Here is a 13022-nt window from a genome sequence, read left to right on the forward strand (position 1 = left end):
GGAAGCAGCCCATCTCGATGGAATGGGAGGCTATGCTGCTTAAACTAAAATCACTTGACTTATTACCTCCACAGAATACCCCAACCCTCTAGCACACAAGGTTATCATATGACTTCTTAGCTATAGGTCTCGAGACCCAGACACACGCTTTCTAACCCACGGACATTACAGCCCTTCGAGTTTTATACCTTAGCGTCATAGATGGATTGAGATGGAAGCCGATATAAGACCGACCAGGAGTAGGGCTTGGGTGGGCTAGGGAGGGAGGGAGCATGGTCAAATAGGCTTTTTATGGTTCATTGGACTATAACGGTTTTGAATTGTCATTTTCTATTTCTAGAATCAAATATAGTGATATTCACGATGTCACTGGCGATCACTATCCTCGAGTTTATTTTCTTTTTTCTTATCTCTTAAGGAATGACACATACGGAAGCTGAATGTACTATGTATAGTATACTTTCTTTCAAAAACAAAAGACTGCCTCTGTGGGATAAACATTGCATTATATAACTGTCAAAGTCATTAATAAAATGTGTTAAAAAAAAAAGACAGTAAAATAATACAGGCTGTCAATGCTTCGAGCAAAGGCAGCGGTGCAGCGTTCCCTAAAAAGTTTCCACTCAAATACTCATATATAATGGATGCGATCAGCGTTCCGTTTGCTCGAATCCCTGGAGTGAGGGATAAGGTAATACCAAACATGGAACAAAGAGCAGCTTTGAGTTACGAAGCACATCTGGGAGAGGGTCTGACACATCAGGGGATCTCTAAAACAATTTTAAAACTAAAAGAGATGTACTGGTGGCCAGGAATGAATACACTGATTCACACTTTTATCAATGAATGCATTGAATGCAATAGAGATCGCAGTACAGAATGCCACCAGGCACCTGTATACAACGTAACCAGCCCAGTTCAGTCACCATTGTTAGACAGCATTAGACTATCTACATACAGCCATCCCTGTGGGCGAATGCAGTCCCACAAACACTAAATCAAGGTTCCTTTGGATGTGGCCTCAGCACTCGGCTGACGCTCGAACTGTTATAAAAGATTTGCGAGTCTTTATCGACACATACGCAATTGGCACACTACATTCTGACCATGGTCCTGCGTTTAGCTCTCGAGCTTACAAAGAAGCCATGGCCAGTTTGGACGTAGCATTGCAGTATTCTTCTCCATTCCATCCTGAGGGAAATTCTGTTGTGGAAAGAAAAAACCTGGACTGAAAGCAGTCTATAACAGCTAGGGTATTAGGTTCAGGTGATGGATGGGTCAAACATCTTTATGGGGTCCAACGCTCATTAAACAATTTGCCAAGAAGTTCTCTAGGGGGTGTCACTCCATATGAAGTCCTATTTGGAACTAGAATGTTGATTCCGGACCTTGACATGAAAGGCACAGTGGTGGAAAATAAAAAGTTTGATATCAAAGATCGTTTGGCTGTTTTACAGGACTTAAATGAACTAAGATCAAAACAAAGCAATGTGTTCCTGAAGCCAACCACCACTGGGGAAAAACCAACCATCCTAGCAAGGCCTGTCTGGATCCCAAAGCTTGGTGATCTAGTCAGAGAAATGATCTCGGACAAGAAGGAATTTGAGCCTTCTTACAGACAACCAGTACCTGTCCTAGCAATTCACGGATCAAGAACCGTACTACTGCCGCCCCTTGCTGGTAAAAAGGAGAAAAGATTTGTGTCCATCAACCTGATCAAACCACACTATGTGGCCGATACTAAGCAGTAGGCCAAGTGGACTCCGACAATGTAGCAGACGCACTCCTCTGGCTACATTCCAAGAGGTTCAAACTGAGAGACTCATCACCTTTGAAGATTCTACAGTGAGAAATAAAGGACTAAGCAACAAAGCTATGGAACTCGTCCCTCTTGAGACCCAAATAACAGTTTGTCCTGATACACATGTCTACAACGAAAGAACAAGTGATCAACTGGTTCCAGCGATTTCAACAAATCCTGATGCAATTCCAACCATTGACAGTACTGCCTCTGGCTATTTTATGAACTTTGATACATTTTCTGAGGATCCCAGCGAACCTGAAACGACGCCAGCACAAAGAACTTCCAAAGAACAAGCAACATACTTTTTTCAGCTCCTGAAAAAGACTTATCTGGTTTCACCATGGATTGAACTATGGATTGTTTTGGGAATATTCTTCTTTCTACTTTGGTTAGCTCTGGTAATAACTCTGGGTATGCTGATAAATGGAAGATATATTCAAATGGACACAGCAAGTAAAAGAGTGAACTTACTTCTCCAGCCACACAAATCATCCCATCGTGAAGCAAGAGACTTGTCAGCAGTGAACATCACAGCCATTCCTATACCAGAGGGTATAGTTTGGGACAGAACTGAATATGAAATTTTTGGCCCGTCGGAACATTTGAAGATTCCACACTTATTTAAAATCTCATTAAGTGACTTTATTACCTCTAGTACCTTTTCTGATGATTGGGAGTTCGAGACTGTTAATAACATGATGTCTGATCTAGAGATGTCTGCAGTTTTCACAAATCATGAATATTTAGAGGGTTCATCAGACTATCAACAAATGTATTGTTATAACCACTATGGTCATCATTTCTTGCATAAAACTGCATCACCTAGAAACGTATTTAAGCATAACCAATGGGAACATTGTCCTACACCTCCAAAGGATAGCTCAAAAACTTTTGCAATGAAATTTCCATATTTTTCAGGGTTCAACTTATCAAATCCAGAAACGTTTTATTTTAAGAATGGTAATAAGACAGGAACGAAAAATATGTTAACCAATATGAAACAGATTTATTCGGCAGCCTTTATTGCCAAACTGTCTAGACAGGGTTTCGACTTTTGGAAAGACAATATTGAGACAAAATCTGTCTGGGGTACAAAAGATTGGCAAGTGCAGGGGGTAGAAGCTTTGATTAGAGCCTGTATCATCCCTGAGCAAATTATGTTTTTGAATGACACTGTTCAACAAATGTCTTGCCTTGGGTTAGCTAAGATCAAAGACATGAACACAACGACCATACCTATACCTGCAAGTAATAGCACTACACGGGGGAGGTCGACGTACATAATATTTTGTATCACAACAGATCAGATCCAGAATGGAAAAAATGGTTGCTCTGGCCCATAGACACAAACAATTGTCAAGATCGATTCCTGAACAAAACACAGGGTTTCACTATCAATAGGCCAGACCCACGCTATGTTCAAAGACAGCATCCAGGGGTAGTAACAACATGCAGTGTAGGGAAACTCTGCCTTGATTGGCTACAGAAAGCTACACTGCAGGATGTAAAACAACACTTATCTTTACTAACAGAAGGCGCAGACCTTAGGGAATTCTTGCTAGGACCGAGAAAACTGCATCAAAAACGTTTCATATATGTCGGTATCTATGCTGCTTATAATGAAATATGGAAGATTACCCAAGCAGAGACTGCAGAACGAATATGAGAAACTGATCGTATTAATTTAGAGAAATCTCTCTCTGTAGTAGACAATGGGTTAACGACTCTGTCGTCCAGGATATATTCATTGGACAGCATTGTGTCTTCTGCCATAGACATCATGGAACAAGACTTGGTCATGTTGCAACATGGTCAGTCTCAATTACATTCTATAATGCTATTAGGCTGGATGCTCCAAAACTTGCGTTCAGGCTATGTGCCTTGGCGTTTAATTAACACTACGTCACTGTTTTCAGAATTCAATCTCACTGATAAACAGAGTAGACTGGCACAAAGGGGAGCAGACTATACGGTGCTGAGCATTGAAAAACTGGTGAAATTACCATTCACGGTGGCAGAAAAAACAGCTACTGAGTGGATCATACATGGTAAAATTACTGTGCCTGTTACAACTTTCCATTTTCAGTATTGCCTAAAACATATACCAGCAGGCAAATATGAAAGGTTGGGTAAAGAATACATCAAGACATCTTGGGATTTACCTTACACAAATAGATGTTGGAGTGGGGGGCGTTTCTTAGCGGTACTAACTGTGAAAACGCACTAAGCGGTTCTCTCCTTTGTCACGGTATTAATTTACACAGACCTGCGATGGTTCCACTACAAACTTATCCTGTCACCTGCAAGGCTCACCAGCTGCAGTGATTAATCCAATTTTTGGATTACTTTCAAATGGAAGTTACCTCATGTTGAATGATCACAGCTGCTGTGGCATGTTGCCAGGTATCCCATATCTAGTAACAGTTACATCCAGGGTCACTTGCTGTATGCAAGTCTTGTTTCCACAAATACAGACAGTCAGGGAGTCGCCTCTATGGCCTTCACTGAACATCTCTTCTATACGAATTGATACTCTGAGCAGAATGAAAGCCATTCTTTTACAAAAACTGTGCCACTGACCTCGGCCAAAGAAACCTATGATCTAGAAGTCACAAGGACTTCTGCCGAGATACATGCCCTTTGGAATACAAACTGCCCTATACATTTCTCAGAAATGTTGGAACGTATCTTAAACATGTCTGATATGATCGGTATTGTACATGTATTTAGGACCGTGTGTTCAGGACTGTTAGCACCTTTTCAAGCAGTCCTCGGAATAATTTCCAACTTTGTGCACTCTGTGATTGGCAGACTGCCACTACTTTTTGGACTCGTTGCAGGGATCCTATTTTTGCTCCTACTGCTCCGATATGGCAAGCCAAATCACCAACGTCACTCCGAGCAGCATAAAGAGAGCTCTATTGGAGATAATGTGTCGTGAGTGCATCGATCAAATTTTGGGTTTACCTCGTCTACGAGAATTAAATACCACATGGTTTCTGTCATTCAGACCAATCTGGCAAGACTCTGACTCTGAAATTGGCCTTCATTTTTTCAAAACAATGACCAAAATTAGGAACTTTTTCCTATGATTATTATTTTCTTTTTTCCAAATTTGTATTTTCCTTTTTGGGCCCAGTAGAACTATTCATAGAGAACAGACTTCTTTGATCCACTTGCAGAGACAATATGTCACCTTGTCAAAAAAGTTTGATTTATGTAACTTGACATGAAATGGGTTCGGCTTTTTTTCTTCTGTATTTACGGGCCATTTCATAATGAATATATGTATGTTCATTCATTTAGCATTCAATGTAAATTTATGCTTAGAATGAAACATTGCTTTGATATGTACAGCACCAGTGCATTTTATGCATGGCAACAGTTTTTATGCACTTTACAAATGTAGTTTTAGACATGTTCTTAGCCATCCATATGTAGCTATGTTTTTGATATGTTTAGCATATTTAGGATTTAGTAATGTCATTCATAAGAAAGTGGAGTGGGTGTTGTGTGTCGATTTAGATACCGTATATAGGTTTCCCGATTTATATCCCTATATAGGCACAATTTGTATTGCCCATATTTAGGCATAGAAATCCTACCCTTATTTAGGCATTATCCATGCTAACTAAATACAGGCATAGCCACCTACATCCATTCATCTACGTCACAACGAGTTCTTGGAAAACCAGATTCATAAGCCTTTAGGAGTTCCCCTTGCTTGGATATTGATTTCTCCTAGAACACATTTATTATGCATGAACATCTATTCCTTATGGGTTCATTTAAGACGTTCTTCTGCCCGACTTTTACGTCAATACTGGCATTCCTAAACACCTTCAAGGTATAAATATACCTTCACTTACCATGGCAAACCGCGGTTCGGCTGTCTACCTGCACAACGCAGCTCGCCACGACAAGTTCGGAAGGAAGTCAAGTCCCCGCCTGACGCACTGACCAGACGCTGTCATCCTCCTTGCAGAGAATCCAGCTCCAGTGTTTCTGACTCCCCTTGCGTGGTGTTAGAGATCGAGACTTGGAAAGAGATTCCAACCTCACTCATTCTAAGGTATGGAGCGGACTAGAACCTAGAGGAACTTTTGGCAAATCTTGGCAACTATAGCTAAACTAGACTATAGACAAACAGCACCTACTTCTTACATCGTACTACACTTAGGTTAGGTACACTGGGGTAGAACTAGCTAGAAGCATCAGATGAGTATTAACATTTTAGCCTGTGTTATTTATGTATGTATTTTTATGAATACGTGTCATAGCTATAAACCATGCTATTGCAGTAATATTTTATCTTACTGCTAACGCTGTACATATTTTACTTCGGATTCTGTCTTACGATTGTAGCAATTCATAGCTCTTGCACGAGAAATAAGACTGTTCAATAAACCCTTTTTATTTAAACGCCCGACTATCTATTTCTGTGTAACTCTGTAGAAACGAAGCATGCACGATTGACTGAGTGAAACTGTTATCTATTGTTTCCATGATTCTGAGATTGTTCCAATTCTAAGGGAAAAAAAGTTGTCATGTTTATGCGGTTGTCAGAAACTAATTCCTTCTTGTTTATTCGAGAAGTTTCTAGTGACCTCTGAGTTAGCTGGCACACACAAGTAATTAAGTTTAATGTACTCGATAGAGACATACTGACCTCAGTCCTATGTCAAAACTATAGTGTATATTATTCCAATGCGCAGGGCCTATCAGGAATATAGGAACTACACTACACCATAAGCACACTGTCTCAACCAGAAAATCACTTCCTTACTTACCTCATGTACAACACACTGTTCATGTTCATTGCCTCCACTCCTGCAACATGTTATAAAGTGTCTTTTGCCACATTGCATATCAATTTCACTGCTGGACACAATCTGTAACTAGCCATGTGTTCTACTGCCCTTCTGTAACAGCATCCCTTAAATGTTGCATCATTTTTCCTGTGATCCTTGTTCAGTTTTTTTATAATAGCTGTTCTTGAGTTCACCATTTTGACTTTTGAGTATCTTTTGTGTTCCTTGTTTATCTTCCCTACACATCTGAGCATGTGCTTATTGTCCTTTCCAAACTACACCTCACTGGGCAATGGCTCATCCTTATGCTAGAGTGCCTCACATACCTTTGCAACATTACAGTGCAAATGAAATGTGTGCCTGGCCCTCTCTCATTTAGAGCACTAAATTTGCAGTTAGAAGCTAACTTCCTTAAGGCATTCACAAATTCTTCCACAGTTTCCTCTTCCATCTGCATTCTTTTGCCAAAATTATTACGCAAAGATAGTGTTCACCCTGTGTAAATAATAAATGCCATTTTTTATGTAAAATTAAAATTCTCTCAATCGTCTGGATTCCTCCTACTCAACACAGGCAAAGCTTTTAAAACTTCATCAACTCCCAGCCTGTGCTGAAGATGTGCAACCTTTCTGCCTAACCCCAGATTCACATCACATACCCTTACATAAGTAGTTGAAGGGATGAAAGTAATGTAATTAATAATTACGTAGGAGATGAAAGCGAGTTTAGTAGGTTAACTGGAATACCGTGGCTGTGTAAAACAATGCAGGTGCTTTATAAAGGGGATTGTAGTTTATGTTCAAATGCAGACGATAATGTATGCAGCAAGTTTCACTGTTCAACAGCCAACATCTAGGAACATTTTTATGTTAATGTACCACTGAATGAGTATGGAATAATCATGTTGAAGGTCATATACATGAATTGTCTTATGTTTGTTTTTTTAGATACCCCTGACGAAGGGTTTTATCCCAAAATGCATCGGGTAGTTTTTAATAAAAGACGTGACATGTGGAAACCATTTCCTCTCCTGTGTTTATGTTAACATCGTCACATTGGATTCGAATGAATAAAATGAATTGAAGAAACAAGGGAAAAAAGGTGAAAATGAGAATTGAGTAATAATAAGGATAAGTTGAGGATTAAGATCCAAGAATTTTATTGATTGGATTCATTCAGTCACGTGGCTGTGCAGTTTGAATTGGAACCGGAAACATGGTTCCTTTGTGTTCGGCTTTCAAACAGCAGCACATTGTTTATATCAGTTGGTTTACTAAAGAATTCAGTGCTCAAAGATCCTGCCTCTGGTCTGATGCATACCTCGGAGAATGTCCATCCCCATTTTATAGCGGAATTTGCGAGCTTAGCACTCACATATAATTGTTTTGAGTTTTAGATTCTCTCTACAAACACACAGTACTTCAATTGGTAGTACCTTTGCCCCAAGTATGGCAGGTCTGTACATTCATATATTCAAAGAACAATGCTTGTTCATGAACACTATCCCTTTTAGAACCCATATAAGGGTTTTGAAGAGGTACATTGATGACATCTTCATTATTTGGCAAGGAAACACAGATATTTCTTTGGAGTACATCCATTGGTTGAACACATGCAACTCCTTACTTAGGTTTATACATACTTTGAGTAGTTCAGAATGACATTCTTCAATCTACACATCAAACCAGAGGCAGGATCACTGATTAGTAAAATCTTCAGTAAATCAACTATCCCAGCATCGCAAAGCACAATGTGCTATTCAAGGAAATTAATTGTCTATTTACCTGCCTACCTGCCCCAAGGAGCTCTAATTTTTAGGGGTTCCAGGCGAGTAGACGAGATGCTGGCATAGGATCCTTGAAGAAGTCAATTTCAGACTGTATGGAAACATTTTTACCCCATACAAATGCCCTTTTTGTATGATAGGGTATGAATCTTTGATTTTTGGGCAGCAAGTAAAGAGCTCTAACAATGGCAACATAATACCCTTTAGCACTAGTATTTCTTGTGTTGATAGCAGTATATATGTATTAGAAATATTGATATAAATAATAAGGATAGTGAGGTAGCTTTGCAGTCAATGCATAGTATTACGAGGTATAGAAATTTCTGGTACGGAGCACACAATATTACTTGGTGTGACAACTTTATGGCTGCAAGTAACTGAAAATACAGCCTTTTACGTGGCACTTTTGGTGCTAAAGTTTGTTTGCAGTCTACACTACCTATCCTCTGATTTCACTTCTGGTTGAAGTTCCCAAAACAGAAGACAGGCTAAGTAAGGAAGTGAAGACTATGGCCCTTATTATGAAAGCCTTGTTTATCTTGATTCATGTTGCAACATTACTCACCAGCCAAATTGGTATTAAGAGATTACACACAACAAAATTTAATCAGATGAATTAGTTTCCATTCCAAGATACAGTACTCTGTTTAACTCAATTAGGAAAGTTAATATTAAACATTTGTGCAGCTTGAATTCAGGAAAATGTATTCCTAGAACAAACTATATTTTCATTCGCAACAGGAGTCAGATTAACTAACCATCTAGTGCACAAGCAACCATGGAGAAACACCCCTCCAAATGTTTTTGTGCCTTACCACCAGTGAAGGGACACTTCCCAGTGGAAAAAGCAGTATATGTCCCCTAACAAAACCCACAAAAACTGTTGATTTAGGCTGGGGCAAACTATGGATGTTGATGAACCATACCAACGGTAATTCCAGCAATGTAGTATACACGATCACCTGCCCTTCTGTGTTAATTATACTGTGATGACCACTCAAAAGTGTGTATACTTATCTGCAAACACAAAAGCACCATTAGATGTACGAAATTGTCCTCTAAAGTAACAAACCACTTATTGGAGGTAGGACATATTGAGCCCGACATCTAGTGGGTTGTTACAGAAGAACTGTCTGGAAAGTTTATCAACATTTGAAAACCTTTACCGGGCAGGAAACAAGAGTGGATATATAGGTTAGGGACATACAGAACAGACATCAATGAAAACATCCCATGGGCTCTCATAGGGAACAAGCAGTGTACCTCTCATATGTTCCCCTCACATACAGAGCTTCAGTTGAGCCTCACCAGACTTCAATCATCTAACCTTCTTGCAGAGGAATCGAGGAGTTATTTTTCAGCAATTTTGCAGTTATGATACAATTTGGACCCTTAGTGACAATTGGGACTGTACAAAGTCACTCCCAGTCCCATTCATACTGTAGCATTTGGCTCCCTTTTTTACGGAAATATATTTGGGATTATAATTTGTATATGCAAACATCACTTTAGACCCACATTAGTAATTTGTGATCACGTATTGTGAACCCTTTTCTTATTGGCAAAATATTTTTCATATTGACTAATTTGTCATACTTAATATAACTATGACAATAATGATATGTATTCAGGTATACGTAAATAAACTGACAAGGTTGAGCCCAACCAGACAATCAACCTCAAGGTGTGGATTTGTTACTAACGACAGCGCATGCTATAAAATATGGGTAAGGTTTCCTGTCCATAATACTGATGCACCTATGTACCTGAGAAGTACAACATTGAAACTGTTATACCTCTTACGGTTCTGAGTAAGGAAATGCTGTCATAGATTACATTAATACCACTCTCTCCCTCTTCACGAGAATTAGTACAAGCAATGTGCCACTTTCACACTGATACAGCTGTTTCCCCCTCACAAATTTGAGTGTGTGTACTTAGCAAATGTTGTGCTGGGGTCAAAAATAAAAGAATGTAAACAGTGATTTAAGTGGGATTAAAGAGGTGGGTGGTCTCTAAAAGTGGTGTGACAAAATGTGTTTAATTAGGGACCCTTTTCAAGAAACATGGATAAGTAATTAACGGAATCACAATACAATGCAAACTGAAATCTTGTGCATTACACAGTGTCCCACTTGGCCAATATTTGAGACTTGACAGGAACTGCCACACTTAAAGCCTGTTTACAAGTTTTACAGGTTGGAACAGAGGATACATGCAGTATCACTGCTTTAAGGTGGTCCCATTTAATTTCTGATTTGTCCACAAACATTTTGTCCAGCTGAATTGCGTTTCACAAATTATTCGAGAATCCCCCTTTTTTCTGCAATTGCCCCCAGAGGTGTTTTGCAAGTTATAAGATGGTGAGATCTTTGGGTGAAAATGGGAAGTAAATAATTAATTAAGGTAGGAATCTGGTGCAGTAGTCTCAAATCTTGTAGTAATTGCCCATTTGTCATGGGTACTAAGGGTAATATTTGTAATACAGTGCTATCCCCAGATGGATGACGAATACCAGTGCTGTATTCTTAAAGTACCTGTGATAGGTGGATTCCCCGTGGAGCTGCTCCGACAGCTATAGGGGAGACTGGCCCTGGCACACCGCTATGGCCGTCACCTACCCAGCCGTACTTCGGACATATGTCTTGTCTCTTTCTGCCCTGCTGTCTCCTTCATGTGGACTCCCTGCTCTCCATGGTCTTTTTGGATGTTGATTATTGTGTTCGCTAATAACTCCTGTATTGAATATGTAATCATTCCGTAATTAATTGTGAATATTTTTGTAACTTGTCACACGCTGTTTCCTTATGTAAAGCGCTCTGATACCTCTCTGATACTCTCTGATACACTCTGATACTGGGTCTAGCCAGTGTTATATAAAACTCAAATAAATATATAGGGTCCTAGCCGTCATTTCAACCTGAGGAAATCATAACGTTAAAGTAATGTTACACTGTGGAGAAATCCATACTGTAGTGGCAGTATTTTCCAAGCAATATTACTGCCCCCACTGCTGCACCATTCGGAATGAGGGTTTGTGGGAGCATTTTTGGTAATCATGATTGATTTTTTCATAATTAGCATCTCCAAATATTAGTTAGTACTGATTTTGCTAAACATTGTGTTTTCTATCACAGATGTCTGGAGGGATCTTTTCAGCACTGGAAAATTTACATGACTTGGATAATGCTAACTGCCACCCACTAGTTTGTTTTTTGTGCCATGAACAATATGAACATCCCTGTCTCCTGGACTGTTACCACAACTTCTGTGCAAACTGTTTGCGTGGCCGTGCGGTGGAGAGCCGCCTCAATTGTCCTCTCTGTGGGTAAGACATTTACCACACAATAATTTTCATTTTTGATGTCAAGAGATGAGTGAGTCCATAGGGCTGAATTTCATCTGCTGGGAGTTATTGATTCCATACTTTCACATCTACTGTAATTTTGGTGTCAATCAATTCATATTTATTGGTGGAAGTATTTTATGTGCTTTTTTTATGATCACTCAAATGGCCAAGATAAAATTGATCTGTAAGAAAGATTTTTCACAAATTCGAAATCCACATTTTTGTATAAAACAATGATGCAACATTTCATTTTTCACATTGTAATAATTTATGTAATATCCAATGTAAGAATGTGACAGATAGCCCAAACTGATAGAGGTTTAGGTTGCAAGTTTAAAAATTAGTGATGGACACTATGTACGGAACACTTTGAGATGATACAGCTATGATTGAAATGATTCCAAATTCTAATGGAATGCTGACTGCCAGGAACAATCAACAGTGGGACAGTGGTCTACTGCATGCACAAATATTTGGGAACTCTCCGGCAATGGCAGATTAAAGTAGTGCAGGGTAACTTCCTGCACAAAACATACATGATCCCTGAAATACTTTAAAAAATACAACCCTAATGGCCATCAGCATATCTTAGGTTTATTTTTTTCCATTTACCATGGTCCAAAATGCCCCAAAATACAGGCATACTAGGAAGTGATTATAGAGCCTTAAAAATTTACTAGTCCCACAGCTGAACGGTGGAAGATTAGACGAACGTTTGTTATGCTGAATTGTTTGATAGTTGAGAGAATAGTGCTCAAATTTGGACTAAAATGGAACATTGGCTCAAGGTTATGCAGGAGTGGACTTTTGCAATGGAGAAACTAGACATGTAAACGTGAGGACAAAATAGTCCCACGTAGGTTGAATATGGATTTAAACAAGTGCATTACTTTAAATCATCTCAGTGTCAATAGCACATTGAAAACAAATTACAAATGTTTTTCATCTTGAATTAATTTAACAGTAGGCCGGTGTCATCAACATATATATTTGTGCCTTTAATTGTATTATTCCTTGAATATTATGACTCTGTGAGTTTTAGCAAGACTTACTTACTGTAACATTTGAACATGATTCTGTATGATGAGGGGCGTTACCTCGAAACTGGTCCCAGGATGCTTGTTTACAGTCCAGGGAAGACCCAGCTTGGCAGTTCGGGCTGGACTGTTCTTATGAGTAACAGGTGCAAGACTGATTTGCATATGGCTGGGTCTGTACTGGGGTGGTGAAGTGAGCTAAAGAATGATGATGGATTCAACACAGATCTGTGAC

The 13022-nt window shown here is 39.3% G+C and overlaps 1 protein-coding gene across 4 annotated transcripts in view; it reads left to right on the forward strand.

The window, feature by feature from the left end:
- The window catches only part of RNF207 (ring finger protein 207), a 1105462-nt gene that overhangs the window by 153639 nt on the left and 938801 nt on the right, over window positions 1-13022 (forward strand). For 2 of the 4 annotated variants that reach the window (XM_085608879.1, XM_085608885.1), the window contains exon 2: window positions 11539-11729. The exons of 1 other annotated variant lie outside the window; for it this stretch is intronic. In XM_085608879.1, coding sequence (XP_085465005.1) covers window positions 11539-11729 — 191 coding nt within the window. Of the gene's footprint in view, window positions 1-11538; window positions 11730-13022 lie in introns of those variants that run through there. One more of the 4 variants, XM_085608883.1, reaches the window with a different exon arrangement.

This window comes from Triturus cristatus, chromosome 1_2 (genome assembly GCF_964204655.1).
Source record: "Triturus cristatus chromosome 1_2, aTriCri1.1, whole genome shotgun sequence".
Lineage (NCBI taxonomy): Eukaryota > Metazoa > Chordata > Amphibia > Caudata > Salamandridae > Triturus > Triturus cristatus.